The following is a 15,414-nucleotide window of genomic DNA, read 5'->3' as shown; positions in this document are numbered from 1 at the left end:
AGCTATGATTGTTGATACTCGATGGCTGGTTCAATTGATCTAGTGTCTTATCTCTCAGTCTCTACGTCTCGTGCTACAAACTCGAGGAGGTCCGCTCGGCCCCCCTCCCCCACATCCCCGGGTATGTACCCGACGTGGAGAGACAATACGCGACGTGCTCTATCTAGATGCTGTTTGTATCAAGCTGCGCGGTAGTCTCGGATGCTTGTCGCGGCCCGGCCGAGATTGCCGAGCAGCTGTTGAAGATTCTCGACCAGAGGCGGAAGAGCCTCGCAGTGTGCAAAGTTGGCCCCCAAAATCCCAACAACATTGTCAACAACCGCTTCTTGGTCCATCAGTGAGATAGACACGTCGTCGCTTTGCGCAGAATTGGGTCTGATCGAAACCATGGCTAGTTTCCCGCGACTAATAAACCTCTGTATGGTCGGCGAGTCGGGCCCATTCAGACAGACAGCTGCGCCCGTTGGCTGTAACGATTGCTCCCTGTCAACACCATTGACTTGCAAGACTACCGCGTAAGCCCACAGGGTTAGGTTGGCTTGGTAGAGGGCAATAGTATAGAATCCTCGAAGCTGGGCTGGTGCGAATTGCTCTGCTGCTCGGAGGACCTGGCCAGCATGCCAGATGGCCTTCCTCGCCTCCTCGCTGCTAGCCCAGTCCGAGAGCAAGGGTAGTGCGTGGCGTGCATCATTCTGGTCTCCCTTGCCTGCGAAGAGTTCAACCTCTTCAAATGGCATGTGCAGGTGCATCTGGACTAGCTCGTACAGTAGTGTAGATGACGCATCATGTGAGGGTGTTTCCTCTTCCGGCATGTTCAAGACAAAGCATTTGAGGGTCTGCAATATCTCTTGGTGCCGAAGCTTGGATGCTGCATCAGAGTGTTTTGGCTTGCCCAGCACGGCCTCCGTCTGGAGACCTTGCCAAATCATGCCCCAGATCCCACAGAGTATGATCAACCGACAGAAGGAGATGTCATACGTGTCGTCAATCTCGGCAGACTCTCGAAGATATAACAGCAGGCTCAGCCTGTTTTCGTCACGTTCTTTTCTCAGGTACTGGGCCTTCCACGCTTCCGCATTCGGGGCAAGCCACAAATCTCTTGACTCAGGCATTGGCGTCTTGAACTCGGAAAAGGATAACAACGGCTGGGTTGACATGCCGATACTGACTTGGGTGTCCATGATGAATGTATGGTATACTAGTCGGTTACAGCTCTCTTGTTCAATCCAAGCTAGCCACTTCTTTTGCAAAACATCACCCACATCCTCTGGCAGCGGAGGAGAAGCGGATTGATCAGCTCTGCCAAATTTACCACCTCGTCGTAACATCTACAACTCATTTAGTATGCAAAAACCGGCCATTCGAGACATTGAAAGAAGAAATACCGTGTATGGCATCTGGCGCTGGCTCTCTGCAATCTCCATCTTCCTCTTAAGACCGCTCCACAGCCCCATCTCAATATCAAGGACAAAAGCCTGCAAAGCGTCCAGAGCTCTCGTCAATGAGTTGGCTTGCTCAAACATCTTGGGCAGCGATACACGCACCACCTCATGAAGAGAGAATCCTAGTGAATGCAGGATCTTGGAGTCGGCGAATGTGGTTGCAATGTTGACGAGAGCCAAGATGAACTCGGGGCCTTGCTCATTGGGTTCAAACGAAGGACCATGAATGAAAGAGTCGGGTTGGTTCCGGTGATGAGTAAAGAAGCTCTGGATGAGCTTGGATAATATCTCGGGGGTGGGAAATGCTCGGATTATGGCGAGCTTGCTCTCAGGTTTGCAAGCATTCAGCGTCAGCAGCAACATCTGGTCTCTGAGGCTGCTATGAAGCGGGCTGAATTGTTGAGAGGGGTTCTCATCGAGACCTGACAAGATTATGGGATCATGTGGACTCTCCCCAAGGACGGAGAGAGCCTTGGTATTCGAGTTAATATGATCCCGCTGAGTAGGCTCCCACATGCCCAGCGCAGATTCCTTGTAGGCTGCATGGCCTAGTGCAAGAGGTCGACCATCAGAGTCAAGTTTCTGGGGTTGTGCGGGAATAACGACAGAAGATTTGGGTTCTAGCGAGATTCCATTATAATAGAATGAAGGGCTGCACGGTAAATCTCCGAGGCCCATGGCAACATCGTCAAACCTCATGTCACTATCAGCTCTGAAGTCTAACAGACCGTGAGATTGAAGCGGATCATATGCAGGGTCAATACTAGTCCAATCGATTTGCTCAATTGAACGGCCAGGGTCTCCATGTGTCGGTGTCATGACGCCCCGTAAGAAGGTTGAAAAGTCATGCTCAAGAAAAGGTAAGTGATTGGGCTGCTCAAGGATTGATAATGGCTGGATTTGCTCTACTTGATCTCTCAGTTAGCATGTGAAGCGGATAAAATAAAATCATTTTATACTCACCGTCCGTCGTTTCTGATCTGGCTTGCGTGATACGCTTCTCTCCAACAACGATACTCCGCGCTTCCCGTTCACAGTGGATGCCTTTAGTGACACAGCGCTTGCAAGAGGCGTCCTCGTCGCACTTGAGTTTAGATGCCGCACATGCTTTGCATGCTTGGGAGACTCGAGGTGCGAGAGCTGAGGCACGCTTCTGTCGCTTGCTTCCAGGCTCACTGGGGTCGTGACATGTTGCATGGCGTTTGAGCAGATCTCTGTTTGCGTCGAATCAGCGTGTTGCCCGATTCTAGGGAATGGCCAGCACCAACTGTCGTCCGAATGCCTTGTCGCACACCTCACATCGAAACGGTCTATCCTGCAAGTCTTTGGGGTTTCAGCTGGAGGTTCAAACTTCACAGGAAGAGGGGCGACTAACGAGATCGAATGTGACGTGTGAGATGGTCGACGCGTCCAAAGGTTCGCTGGCAATAGGAACACTGAAAGTGGTTGCGTTGAGTCACTGAGGAAGATTGCTTTTCCTGTGAAGTGTCCATGGTCCCTGGCGTGTCGAAGGACACATATGAGGTCTGTGCCTCTACAGGGAAGAAGATGCCATTTGATATGGTCCTGAGGCATCCGGACCCTTGCCGTCAGGACTGCCGGGCGTGACTGAAGGAGGAGGCTACCCCGCAAAAACCCCAGATCGCGTCGGGAGTCCACACAACCATGGAGGTTTGACAACCAATCATCTTCTCCTAGAGGCATCCACATCCTGCCAATTGGCGGGGGTTTCTATCCAATCGTTTGACCGGAAGCTTCTCCGCAAGGTTCCTGACTTGTACTAGCGTATGTCGCCTGTGGAAAGCGACTCGATGGAGTGAAGTCGGAAGCGGAAGACGAGACCACTCATCAACATCTGAAAACTAATTTCTTAATGATCAGCTGCCACTTATCTACAACAACCCATAAGAATCGACGTTCGATTTAATGGAGGCTTCTGATACTGCAAAAGAAAGACCCTAGTAGTATGAATATTACCCATGAGGTTGGAAATCTTGCTGAACTTTGCTGGCTATAGGGTAATAATCTTGACAGGGTTCGAGTAACCACCTATACATTGTGCAGACCATCGACACCGCTCTTGTCCCCTTCATCTAGATAACCAGCAACTGTTCCACAAGGATCCCACTTCTTCCTGATATCCATCAATCGTTTTCCCTGTTCCTGTCCCCAAAACCTTGTCAGACGCTTCTGGAAGTCAGAATCTCCTAGATACGCTCCATCAGATTTGCTCTTGACCTCGTCCATGATTTTCGTAACCCAGGATTGACACTTGGGGTCTTCCGACTCGTCTTCCCAAATAACATAAGTGGCAAAGTAGTGATCGGTCTGCATGGAGAGAGCCATGTCTTCCATGGTGCCATCCTCAACACTTCGCCTTGAGCCTGGTGCCATCGAGTACCATAACGAGAAAGACTTTTTGGTAGGTAACGAAGTGAAAGACTCTTTGAGCACGGAGACGACATCTGCATCGTTCTGGACGTAACAGTTGTCGACAGCATACCTGTGGCCATCCGGGTTGGCGGCATGCTGGTCGTCGTATTGTTCAGCAAGCGACGTCGGCTTGCAAAACCATGAAATCACATGTCCTGGTGGTGCCGAGTCTTGCGCTGGTTGTAGAGCGGCCTGAGCTTCCACTTCGCTGTTTTTGAATGTCACGAAGAGGATCGTGATATGCTCTCCCTCTCGTCCTTGTATATGGTTTCCTACCGCAACAATTTCTGTGCTCTCGTCGAAATCAGATGCGATCTAGGCTTTCTGGTGAGTAACGTGCCAAGGATAATTAATGGGCATTTAACATACCCCGAGTACCCATGAAAATGCTCTTTCGTAATCCTGCTTCTCGTAGATGTAGATGGAGGACCGCATGTGGGTGAAGGCAGGAATTGTCTGCAAATGAAAACGGGTCACGACAGCTGGAAATCCTGGTAGAAAGTCAGAACTCCAGACTTGTAGCTATAGTGGCATTGTATCTGCTGAAGAGTTACCTGGACCTGCTCCCCGTGCTGCCCAATACAGATCACTGTTGTCGTTTCTATCGCAGTGCTTCGTTTCTCCGTTGGCAGTAACCACATCGACAGCCAGGAGCCTTTCGCATGCGAAGCCCCAATTCTTGATGTCCCACGCGTTAGCAGCATTCGGATTATTAACTTTGCACAATTACCTTGCAATTCCACCCCATACCCCCTTGTAGTAGAAAACCTCCCAGAGCAACCTCCGGGCAGTGACCGCCAGGAAACATGCGTCCACGTTGTCCCAGCAGCTTGTTGACCATTCTTCCTGTCATACTGGGGGACACTTGCGCCACCCCAGTGTCTTCATCCAATAGAAAGTCATGATACTTGCCCAGGTCAATCAGAATGGCACCCTCCCTCACACTCCAGGCTGCCCAGCTGTGCCCGCCGGACCGTACTGACACTCGTGTTCCCAGAGTACGCGCGAGACGAACAGCATCTACAATATGTTCCTCTCTAGTGGCTTCGACAACTGCGAGCGGCTGCCTCGACGGCCGCCGGTGATTGAAGACACGGCCGACCCTGGCTTTTTCCCAAAGGATGCTGTCTTGCCAAATGATAGGGAAGGAGGAGGGTAGCTGCGAGCGGGCAATCGCGATTTCTTTGTCGTTGACCATGATGAACGAGAATGGAAAGGTTGTTTGTTGATGACATGTGCTGTACGTCGATCAAGGTTCTGGTAGCTAAATACTCGCATTAATTTCCACAAGACTAACAAAAAACTGGTTAGCTCAAACTTCAATCCGTGACCCCCCGGATAATGGCTATCGAGACGCGGCAAAGGGCGCACGCGGTCACTCATCCGGGCAGCCCGGGACCACTCTCCCACATCCCGAGAGCGCGGGGAGAGGCGTCACATCGCCTCCTCCCCCACATCCAGAAACGGCTCAGAAGGGCGATGACTGGTCTAAAAGAATGCACGGGGGTTAATATCGAGACTGGTGGCAATCGTGGTAACGAGACATCCATTTCAACAATGTCTCTCATGGCTAGATACGCTACACCAAACTCGACAGACCTGGCATCACAAACTCTGTCAGGAAAAGTAGCCATCGTTTCAGGCAGCGACAGCGGAATTGGTTACGCTATTGCGAGAGAGCTCGCGTCTCGTGGAGCACATGTCGCCATAAATTATCCTTTCTCGTCTCTTGCGGACAAGGCCAACGAAGCAGCCGCGAGACTGCCAACCAAGTCTATGGCTGTTTGTGCCGACATGAGCACAGTCGACGGTCCCAAAACCCTGGTAGAGTCAGCCGTCCAAGAGTTTGGACGACTGGATATTGTCGTCAACAACGTGGCTATCGCAGTCAACAAGCCATTTGAAGAGCAGACCTTGGACGACTGGGATCTGCTGGTCAACATCAACGGGCGAGCAACCTTTCTGCTTACACAGCAAAGTCTCCCTTATCTGACCAAAGGGAGCGGACGAATCGTCAACATCTGCTCGGCGAGCTCACGAGGTCCTCCCCCGTTACAGACTATCTACGCAGGTACAAAGGGCATGGTGGACTCCTTCACAAAATGCTGGGCCAAGGAACTGCCTCCAAAGTATGGCTGCACAGTGAATGCCGTGTCTCCTGGGCCAACTGAGACAGAAGGCTTTCTGGCGGCTGGGGAGGAGGCTATGCGTATTTTGCAGCCAACAATTGATGCCACGCCTGCGGCTAAGCGAATGGGAAAGCCGGATGAGATTGCCTTTGCTGTTGGGTTTCTCTGCGAGGAGCGTGCAAGCTGGGTTAATGGTGTTCATTTAGCTGTTAATGGGGGTCTCCATATTGATTAGTCCTGTTAAATTGAGTTGCCTTGACCATGGCTCAACGATGCCTTTGGACGCTTAATTTCGTACTTTAGCATGCATGTGATCACTTGAAATCTCAACAGCTCAAGCTGTAATTGACGTAGCCAGACATCATGCACTGAATAGAACTTCTACCGCGACCGAGTGAAGACTTTCTACGAGCATACGCACCCGAGCGTAGATAACGATGGGCCTGAGCACTATTTTGGCTTTTACCCGGGAAAGCTTAGAGCCAAAATCACTCTTCGAGTCGTGTCAAATCAATGCCAAGCTCAGAAATAGTAATAACATTCCCTTCCAGCCGAGATGATATTGAATCGCACTGCTCCCCCTGAATTCGTCATCTTACGCCCCGGTCAGGATGCCGAAACCCTTTGTACTTGGTAGCTGAGCTCAGAGTGGGAGACCTGAGGAGTCTATTATTCGCCAACCTCACGATCCTGGTGCCAGTGAGCCAAGCGCTTAACAAAGGGCCAGCTCCAGGTAGCATGACGAATTCGACCACCCCATATGTACATGGGAATCCACATCAAGATAACGCTCCCCGAAATACCTGCCATGGCACCAAATGCATTGGAATACCCGGACTTTGCAATCCATGGGTTTGTATAGAATGAAAGAAGAAAGCCAAAAGCAGCTGAGTAATGACAGTCAGTACTGAAAACCTGCTTACGCAAAACTTATGAGACTCACACTTGAATGCATGCTGTGTCACAGCAAGTTCTCCGGCCACTGGGCGGTAGCCATCGATAGTATAGACCAGGCTGATGTTGGTGGCCTGTACAATTGAGAAGTTCACTATCGAGTCTGTTAGCGTTTTTCTTCCTGATCATGAGTCAACTCACAAAGACCCAAGCCAATGGTAGGCACGATCCAGTGTAATCCCTTGTCGATGCCCACTCCATACAGCACAAGAGCAAGTGGAGCAGTAATGAGAGAGATTGATACAGCAGGAAGTCTCATTTCCGGGTGTCGTATGCCATCATTGCGCCGAGTTAACCAGTCAGCCACCATGTCGCTGAACCGTCCACCAAAGAAAGCGCCAATACCGGCTCCCAGAGGGCAAGCGATGAAGCAGAGACCAGACTGCCATGCCTCAAAGCCATAAAGGGTATTGAAAGCGACAGCAAAGTTGGAAGTAATGGCAACGAGGAATCCAATCGTGACAGACATCATCAGCGTAGCCCAAAGAACAGGAGGAAGAGTTAGGAGGATGACTGGACGGAAGAAGAGCTTGAGGATCGACTCTTGAGTGTGGATGCCACTGAAAAGAGCCAGGCTTTGCCAATATGTGCGCTTTGGTGGAAATCGATGAGATGGCTGGCTTGTTGATGCAACTTCGGCTTGGAAGACCTCGGGGTCCATGTCCTCAGCTTTGGAGCTTTGGTTCATGATCTTGTGCTGAGTGACCGTTCGTGGCACTTCTGCATTCCCCGCACGGTTATATCTCGTTTCTGGAAAGGCAAAGATGATCAGGGTGGTGCAGGACCCGATCAAGGCGACGGATACCCAGTAGATGTATCTCCAGTGCAGGTCCTTGGTGATGAGTCCGGCGATGATGATACCACAGCCAACTCCTGCAGACAATGCGGTAGTATAGATCCTGGAACACTTGTTGGATGAATTATTCTAATCGGGTAGCTGGGCCAAAGACTTACGCCATAATGGTGCCTCTCTCATGAAGAAAGAAGAGATCGGAGATTGTCAATGGTGCCAGACACTCGGCAGCGCCCGAAGCAAATCCCATCATGATACGCGCTCCCAATGAACTGTTATATGAAGTAGCACCGCCAGCCCATGCCGAGAAGGCAGTGTAAAGAGCGAACGAGACAACATATATCGGTCGGCGACCGAACTTTGCGATGAGGGGCATCCACATCAAGTTCGACATGCCCTGAAGGAGCGCAGTGCTGGTAAAAAAGTACGCAACCTTGGCGATGTTGCCGCTGAGGTCGGGACCTGGAGGACCGAAGAAGTCTGTGGTGATGCTTATGAGAGCGACGGATGGGCCGGCCGCCAGGAAGTTGCTGAAGAAGATGGCGAAAGAGACGAGGACGGCAAGGTAGACGCGGTACGGCTTCGACCTATGTGCGATCCACGGGGTTAGCGGTGTAACTTCAGGTGAAGACATATTCATTGGGGATACGAACCAATTCAAAGGGTCATTGGGGTCGTCTGTTGGGGTCGGAATGAGGATGATATCGTTGGTTTCTTCATGACGAAGGCGGAGCTCTCCAAGAGTATTCTCCTGTCGCGTCGTGGTTTCGGCGACCTTGCCGCCTTCCGCAGTGATTGTTGACATAGTGTCAGGTGTCACCAAGACAGACGTAGTTGAATGATGATTGACAATAAATCAGAAAGATGTCATTAACTGATCGAATTGGGAGCACAATCGGTAAAGGTAAAGATGACTGGGAGCGTAACGGATGGGTGTATTTATCACCTTGCAGAGATGGTGGTGAGGTCGAGACAATCTGAGATTTACCTCTGCGGCGAATGAAAGAAGGGTGAAGCAGCCGGTGACCCTGACCCTGCTCGGTACGCGCGGATGAGGGGAGGACCAGATCCTGGGGTCGTGGCTTGGCCCTGGCCGTGAACCCCATGGGGTTGCCCAGAGCGGTCTAGGCCGTTCTGAAAGCTGAGAAACTCTAATAGACTCCTGAATTGTTACAGAGGTGCGGCAATAGGGATTATACCAGCGGCTGGTCACAGTCACAAGGATCAAAATAGGAACAGAAGAGAGGAATTAGCAGTGAAGCATCACGCTTTTTTTTTTTCGATGTCTTTCATAATAAAAGGGTCTCTGTAGGCGAACAACCAGGCCTCGTGAGACCACTCACTCGTTATGCCCCCAAGTCTCTTGCGGTCAAGTATCAGAATCACCAGAAAAGATGCCAAGGCTACCTCCACCACTCGTGCACCTCATCTGCAACAAGGAGTGCCATGATACACCGAATACAAGCAAGAGACACACCTTCTTCACCTTTCGGGAGATAACAATTTCGGAGCTGGTCCCCCCGAAAGCAATGGACCACATACCGAGTTGACGGAGACTCAATCCCCCTCATTTCCGAAACCCCTCATTGTCGGCCCCTCCTTTGGACCCTCACAACAAGGGGTGACAGGAAGATGGTGGGCCGGGACCATAGCAACTATCGATTGCCACCGCCCGTAGCATTAATGCTAGCGGCAATGAACTCGGTTGAACCCAGCATTTCTGGGGTATTGCCTTGTTGCGCCAAGCATGGCTTAAAGCAGCTAAAAGGCGGAGTGGAAGAAGAGAAATCTGGACAACACTCACAGCTAAAGTGTCTATCTTGCACCCAAGAGAACCCACCACTGACCTCAAGATGGCCACTACCCAATCTCAAGTCACCAATGGCACAAACGGCGTCAACAGCTCTTCATCAAGTACCAGCTCCGATGGACTGCATATCATCATTGTCGGAGCCGGCATAGGAGGCCTCACTGCTGCCATATACCTCCGAAAGCAAGGCCATCATGTCACTCTCCTAGAACAGTCCCGCTTCGCCAACGAAGTAGGGGCAGCCATGCACCTCGCTCCTAATGCCAATGGATTGTTGCGTCGCGTTGGCTTATTTGCAGAGGATATTGGCGCCAATCTGTTTGAACGGGCAAGTCATCTTGCTGGGGTTGAAACCTTGACGGTAGCTAACTTGAGATTTCCTCGCACAGATAACCGAGTTTAATGCAAATAACGAGCAACTGCGCGATGTCGACCTCACAGAATCAAACAAGCAATGGCAGCATCCCTGGCATTTGGTGCATCGAGTACGTCTTCATGAAGAGTTGAAGCGTCGGGCTACTTCTCACGACGGCCCTGGTGTACCAGCAGAGTTACGGACTTGTAGCCGAGTCGTGGACGTTGATCCCACATCGGCGACAGTCTGGCTAGAGAGCGGAGATAAGATCCAAGGTGACCTGGTAATCGGCGCAGACGGTGTTCATGTAAGTGATGACCTCCTACTATGCCCTTTTCAACACTAATCCATGGTGCCTCTCCTTCAAAATAGTCCAAGTCCCGCTCCAAGGTTGTGGGCAGAGAAGTCAAGCCTCACAGCTCAGGCAAGAGTGCATTCCGCTTCCTCGTTCCTCGCCAGGCTGCCCTTGATGATCCAGAGACGGAACGGTTCGCAAAGACCAATGGGCAGCTGATTATTTGGTATGGCTCAGACAGGCGAGTTGTCATGTATCCTTGTGAAGACAATAAGCAGTTCAATTTTGTCTGCATTCACCCTCGCGAGGAGAGCGACCCGGGAAGTATAGAGGGTAGGTTACCTGCCTCCTGGGCGGCGAACTGCGGCTGATGAATGATTAGATTGGAGCACCGACGCCAACAAGTCTATGCTCCTTAAAGTTTACGAGAACTTTGATCCTGCTCTAGTCAATCTGCTAGGCAAGGCAGACGCGAGCTCCCTAAAGGTGTGGGAGTTGCTGGACATGGAGGTCCTCCCATCGTGGACAAAGGATAGGCTGGCTCTCCTCGGCGACGCTGCTCATCCATTTCTGCCCCGTAAGTAGACAAACGTACCCACACAAATGTCTCAAGACTAACTGAGCTTGTTGTCCAGACCAGGGCCAAGGTGCTGGTGTTGCGATTGAAGACGCTGCGTCTTTGGCAGTTGTACTCCCACGTGGTACAGTGCCAGAGCAGGTCCCTGAGAGGTTACAGCTTTATCAGGAGTTCCGCCTGGAACGAGCGCACAAGATACAACAGTTTTCTCGTCGAGCTGGGCGTGATTCAGTGGATAAGGATTTTGACAGTGAGATTTTCCAGATCAGGCTTCTTCGAACAAGGACTGACACTACTTCTCTCAGTGATGGAGTACAGCAACTACAACATGGGCCACGACGAGTGGGATCACTCCATTGACCGCTTCCGCAAGTGGGATTGGGCCCAAAAGCCTCATCTATACTGGCGAATGCCCATCTCGTTCGGTCCCTTCCCAGGTCCACGTCAGACCTTCGAAGGCAAACCACGAGTTGCGACTCATTCAACATTCACTACTGCGTCCGTCAAATTCAAGACGTCACGCACCGTTCTACAAAACCTGTTTCCGTCGTCCTCTTTCCGCTTCAAGAGCCCCGGCACAGTTGCGTACGCGAGCGTCTCGCAGACAACGCTGAACAAGATGGAGTGGCTCGGCGGCTCGGGGTATCGCCACATAGGACTGTACATCCATGGTGTTCAGTATGTTCAGAAGGACGGAACAGTGCTGAATGGCACCTTTTTGCCTCTGTTATTCGAGAGCCTTACTGATCCCATCGTCAGTGGCCGGGAAGAACTGGGCATGCCAAAGCTGTATTGCTCCGTCGACATCTGGCGCCGGACAAATAGCTACAGAGTTCAGACTGGATGGCAAGGCGTCCAATTCGGGTCTCTTACACTGAATAGTCTGAGGGAAGCTGACCCGAGTTCCTCTAAGGGTACCATTGGAGGAGAGGACGATGACGGAATCTTCGCCTATAAATACATTCCCAAAGTGAGAGAACGCGGCCAGGCAGATGCGGAATACGCCACCTTTGTGCCCCATGCTGAAGAGTCCAAGGTCGTACCAAGCAAGGTACAGAGAATCTTCACCGCGGACAAGGCGAGCTTCGAGTTTGATCCGCACGATTGGGAAGCTTTGCCAACCCTTCACCACGTGATATCCAGGCTGGCTGAAATCCCGATCTACGAGGTGGTCGGTGGAAAGGTAGTGGAAGGCGTTGGTGTACCGGATGTGTCCAGTGCTCGGCGGATTGATTGATTGATGGGTCTAGTGTTTTGCAGTTATCTTATGTTAAGACAAGATGATATTGTATGAGGAAAAGATTGGACTCCCGATACTGGGGGATAGTCTATGTACGAAATTGTGGCATCCCAATTAAACACAACTAGCTGCTAGACGATGTCGGTCAACCCACCCTAATGCCACACTCTGCCCTGCTTGTGATGTAATAGTTGACATCAGGTTCCCTATATAGATTGTACAGAGCTTCGTTTCCCATGATTTTCACAACCTGGTCCCTTAGAATCACTTTGCAATCTTTTCTGGCTATTCATGTGCTCGTTCAGCATATCATGCTAGATGTAAGCAGACATTTTTTCACGTATTGATCAACTTGATAAGCTTCACAAGGCTCCTCTGATCGCCATGCACACGCGTGACCCTAAACTATCAATGAAGGCTTAGACCGCTAATAGACCAGGGCTCGTAGGGCGCGAGGGTCGCTTCCCTTGGTGTGCGAGACAAAAGTCTTTTCCATAACCCGGACACTCAGGGTCGCACACACGTGGGTTGTTCGGATGTTCCTGAAGCGTCGGATCAAGTGGAGCGGACGCAGGTCCCTTGTTCGGACCAGGCATCGGGGACACACAGCTTACTCGATTCCCCCCAGTCATTTTCTCCGCATCCATCTTGCTGTTGGTTCGGTCAGAGTTTCCAACTGCTGCCTCCTCCGCTTCTGTTGCCGAGGCCTTCTTCTCTTGCCTCTTCTTTTGTATCTTCTTATTAATAGCGTATCCAGACCAGAAGATGACGCTTAATGAGCAGCAGATAACCTCTGCGTAGCCTCCTCCGCCGAACAGCGCGCCGAAGGCATGGAGGAGGGTTTCTGATAGAGAACATACCCGTAGGTGATGGCATTGGACGCATTCACCCCGTACGGCTCAGCTTGGCCGCCGCCACCGAGACCTTGGGTCACAGTTAGTAGCAATTCCTCAGGTATTGCAATTCGCAGTGCGGACTCATGATAGCGGTCCATATGCCAGGCTGGGTGAAACTGACGATCCCGAGTAGAATAGCTTGGAAGTAGGTGCCACGATAGATGTTTCTGAGTCAACCAGCTGAAGCGTCGATAGCCCCCATGGTGACGAATGGTATTATTGCAACTATAGTCAATGAGCACAGCAAAGGCAGTATGGATGATTCACAGAACCTCTATCATCTCGTTCGGGGCATTGTATACCTCTTATCCTGACACGAGCATCACCTAGTAACTGAGCGACTGTCTTTTCGACAAGACTTACTTGTCCTCCTTTCTGGTCTCATATCGCGCAACTTGCAAGGATTCTGATACCACAGATAGCACCAAACCCTTACGGGCTTAGTGCGCGAGGGGGTTAAGCAGCCCGAGCCGAGGGACTGGGATTGCTGTGGAGTGCCCTGAAAAGTACAAGCCCAAATACGTCGGCCAAGTACCCGAGGCAGCAAGACGCGACTCGCAATGGCTGAACCCGATACTGCAAAGAAACCTCAGACCAAGAAGAAGCTCATTCTCAATGCCCTCGTGGAGGCATGTAGTGGGTATCAGTCACCCGGCCTGTGGCAAAATCCAGATGACCGCTCGTTCGAGTTCAACACCCTCCAGCATTGGGTCAAGCTCGCTGAGCTCCTGGAAAAAGCCGGCTTTCATGGAATCTTCATCGCAGACGTTTTGGTATGTCGCATGAAGCTGATTTCATCACTTCTTCTTGAGTTGCATTGGATTGAGGCCGTAACTGGCTTAACCGCCCACGTCCAAAGGTGCATACGATGCATGCAAGCTCAGGAGCCCAGTTTCCAGTAAACGACCCATTTAGGCCAGTTTCTACCATGGCTGCGGTTACAGAGAGTATCGGGTTCGGACTCACTGTCTCGACCACTTTTGAAGAGCCGTACTACCTTGCGCGGCGACTCAGCACGCTTGACCATCTAACCAGCGGAAGAATCGGCTGGAACGTAGTAACGGGCTACCTAGAATCAACTGCCCGTAACATCGGGCTTGACGGGCTCCCTGATCACGACCAGAGATATGCCCAGGCCGATGAATCCATGGATGTGGTATACAAACTCTGGCAAGTATCTCGTCGCCTCTCCCCTCAGCAGCGACTCCCAAGACACATTTCAGTCTAACAATAAATGTCAACTCGCAGGCAATCCTCTTGGAGGGATGACGCTGCTAAGCTCGACCACCAATCTGGGGTCTATACCGACCCGGAACTTATCCGCACGATCGACCACGTTGGCAAATTCTACAACGTTCCAGGCCCTCATATCTGTCAACCCTCACCACAGCAGACGCTCGTTATATTACAGGCCGGTACATCTTCTGCCGGGAAAGCCTTCGCAGCCCAGCACGCTGAAGCCGTGTTTGTTTCCACCCTCGCCCCAGCAATTGTAGCCCAAAACATTGCTGATATCCGTGCGAAAGCCCGCGAGCTCGGCCGTGAACCGCAAGCCATCAAGTTCCTCGCAATGGTTACTCCTGTATTAAGCGCAACCGAGGAAGAGGCCCAGGCCAAGTATAACCAATATATGAGCTATGGATCCAAGGAGGGTGCACTCGCTCTCTTCGGGGGCTATACCGGCATCGACCCGTCGCAATTTGACGATGATCAGGAGCTACAATACGTCGAGTCCAACGCCATCCGGACGTCTGTGGAAACATGGGCCAAGTACGTTGCACACGTTCCCAAGTGGACTAAGGGTGCTATCGCAGATGAGATGAAGATCGGGGGCCTCGGGGCCACTATCGTCGGAACCCCGGAGCATGTGGCAGATGAGCTAGAAAGATGGATTCGCGAAGCAGACGTAGATGGCTTTAACTTTGCCTACGCTCTGATGCCAAAAACCTTTGAGGAGATCATCAAGTTTTTGCTCCCCGTCTTAAGAAATTGTGGGCTCTTCTGGGAGGGTTATGAGGTTCCCGGGGGCACGTACTGTGAAAACATATGGGCAAAGAAAGGGGCCGCAAGGCCTCCCTCTGACCATCCTGCGGCTAAGTGCCACTGGAAGAAGGCGGAATGAATCTGATAAAGGCCCGTTGGTAACTAATTAGTGATGGATGAATAATTTGCGCCGAACAAAAGTTCCTTAAAGATACCTACCAATTGAGTGCACAAGTGGATGGCGTGATCCATATTCCGGATAGAGCGGCATCAACAAACCTCTGATAACCAGACTTTCGCCCTCGTCTCGACTGCATAGCTCGACTACCTTCCCTATTTTCTTTCCCAGCTTTCTGGTTACAGATAGGTCCGGGCGAGCATTGATCCTGGGTCTTCAAAGGTTCCAAGAAACAAACCAACATTTGGATCTGAAGAGGGCTGCAAAAATTCGCCGCTATCTCCACGTTGGTTATCCCCAGCATATCGCCACCACTTCTTCAATCCGTT

At 51.3% G+C, this 15,414-nt stretch overlaps 6 protein-coding genes across 6 annotated transcripts; 3 read left to right on the top strand and 3 right to left on the bottom strand.

Moving 5' to 3' along the window:
- Positions 1-179: 179 nt before the first annotated feature.
- On the bottom strand, positions 180-2,935 carry NCS54_00891000 (Hypothetical protein; the record flags this gene model as incomplete). Its single annotated transcript, XM_053154275.1, has 5 exons — positions 180-1,328; positions 1,386-2,347; positions 2,406-2,656; positions 2,711-2,765; positions 2,818-2,935. 5 exons carry the CDS (start codon positions 2,933-2,935, stop codon positions 180-182), a joined length of 2,535 nt encoding a protein of 844 aa, XP_053010250.1.
- Positions 2,936-3,491: 556 nt separating this feature from the next.
- NCS54_00890900 (FAD-binding PCMH-type domain-containing protein) lies at positions 3,492-5,073 on the bottom strand (the record flags this gene model as incomplete). The annotated part of the gene is made up of 4 exons (XM_053154274.1): positions 3,492-4,190; positions 4,245-4,366; positions 4,430-4,553; positions 4,606-5,073. 4 exons carry the CDS (start codon positions 5,071-5,073, stop codon positions 3,492-3,494), a joined length of 1,413 nt encoding a protein of 470 aa, XP_053010249.1.
- Positions 5,074-5,432: 359 nt separating this feature from the next.
- NCS54_00890800 (Hypothetical protein) lies at positions 5,433-6,239 on the top strand (the record flags this gene model as incomplete). Its single annotated transcript, XM_053154273.1, has 1 exon — positions 5,433-6,239. The coding sequence occupies one exon, from the start codon at positions 5,433-5,435 to the stop codon at positions 6,237-6,239; it is 807 nt and encodes a 268-aa protein (XP_053010248.1).
- A 434-nt stretch (positions 6,240-6,673) lies between these two features.
- On the bottom strand, positions 6,674-8,556 carry NCS54_00890700 (MFS domain-containing protein; the record flags this gene model as incomplete). The annotated part of the gene is made up of 5 exons (XM_053154272.1): positions 6,674-6,891; positions 6,948-7,052; positions 7,100-7,857; positions 7,913-8,338; positions 8,405-8,556. 5 exons carry the CDS (start codon positions 8,554-8,556, stop codon positions 6,674-6,676), a joined length of 1,659 nt encoding a protein of 552 aa, XP_053010247.1.
- A 1,048-nt stretch (positions 8,557-9,604) lies between these two features.
- Positions 9,605-12,025, top strand: NCS54_00890600 (FAD-binding-3 domain-containing protein; the record flags this gene model as incomplete). Its single annotated transcript, XM_053154271.1, has 6 exons — positions 9,605-9,907; positions 9,951-10,223; positions 10,289-10,544; positions 10,594-10,788; positions 10,847-11,038; positions 11,094-12,025. The coding sequence occupies 6 exons, from the start codon at positions 9,605-9,607 to the stop codon at positions 12,023-12,025; spliced, it is 2,151 nt and encodes a 716-aa protein (XP_053010246.1).
- A 1,459-nt stretch (positions 12,026-13,484) lies between these two features.
- On the top strand, positions 13,485-15,046 carry NCS54_00890500 (Hypothetical protein; the record flags this gene model as incomplete). Its single annotated transcript, XM_053154270.1, has 3 exons — positions 13,485-13,697; positions 13,817-14,094; positions 14,173-15,046. The coding sequence occupies 3 exons, from the start codon at positions 13,485-13,487 to the stop codon at positions 15,044-15,046; spliced, it is 1,365 nt and encodes a 454-aa protein (XP_053010245.1).
- Between the last annotated feature and the right edge of the window lie 368 nt (positions 15,047-15,414).

The sequence above is a fragment of the Fusarium falciforme genome, chromosome 7 (assembly GCF_026873545.1).
Source record: "Fusarium falciforme chromosome 7, complete sequence".
Classification (NCBI taxonomy): Eukaryota; Fungi; Ascomycota; class Sordariomycetes; order Hypocreales; family Nectriaceae; genus Fusarium; species Fusarium falciforme.
The sequence above is the reverse complement of the archived record's forward strand: the minus strand, read 5'-3'. Positions and strand labels throughout refer to the sequence as shown.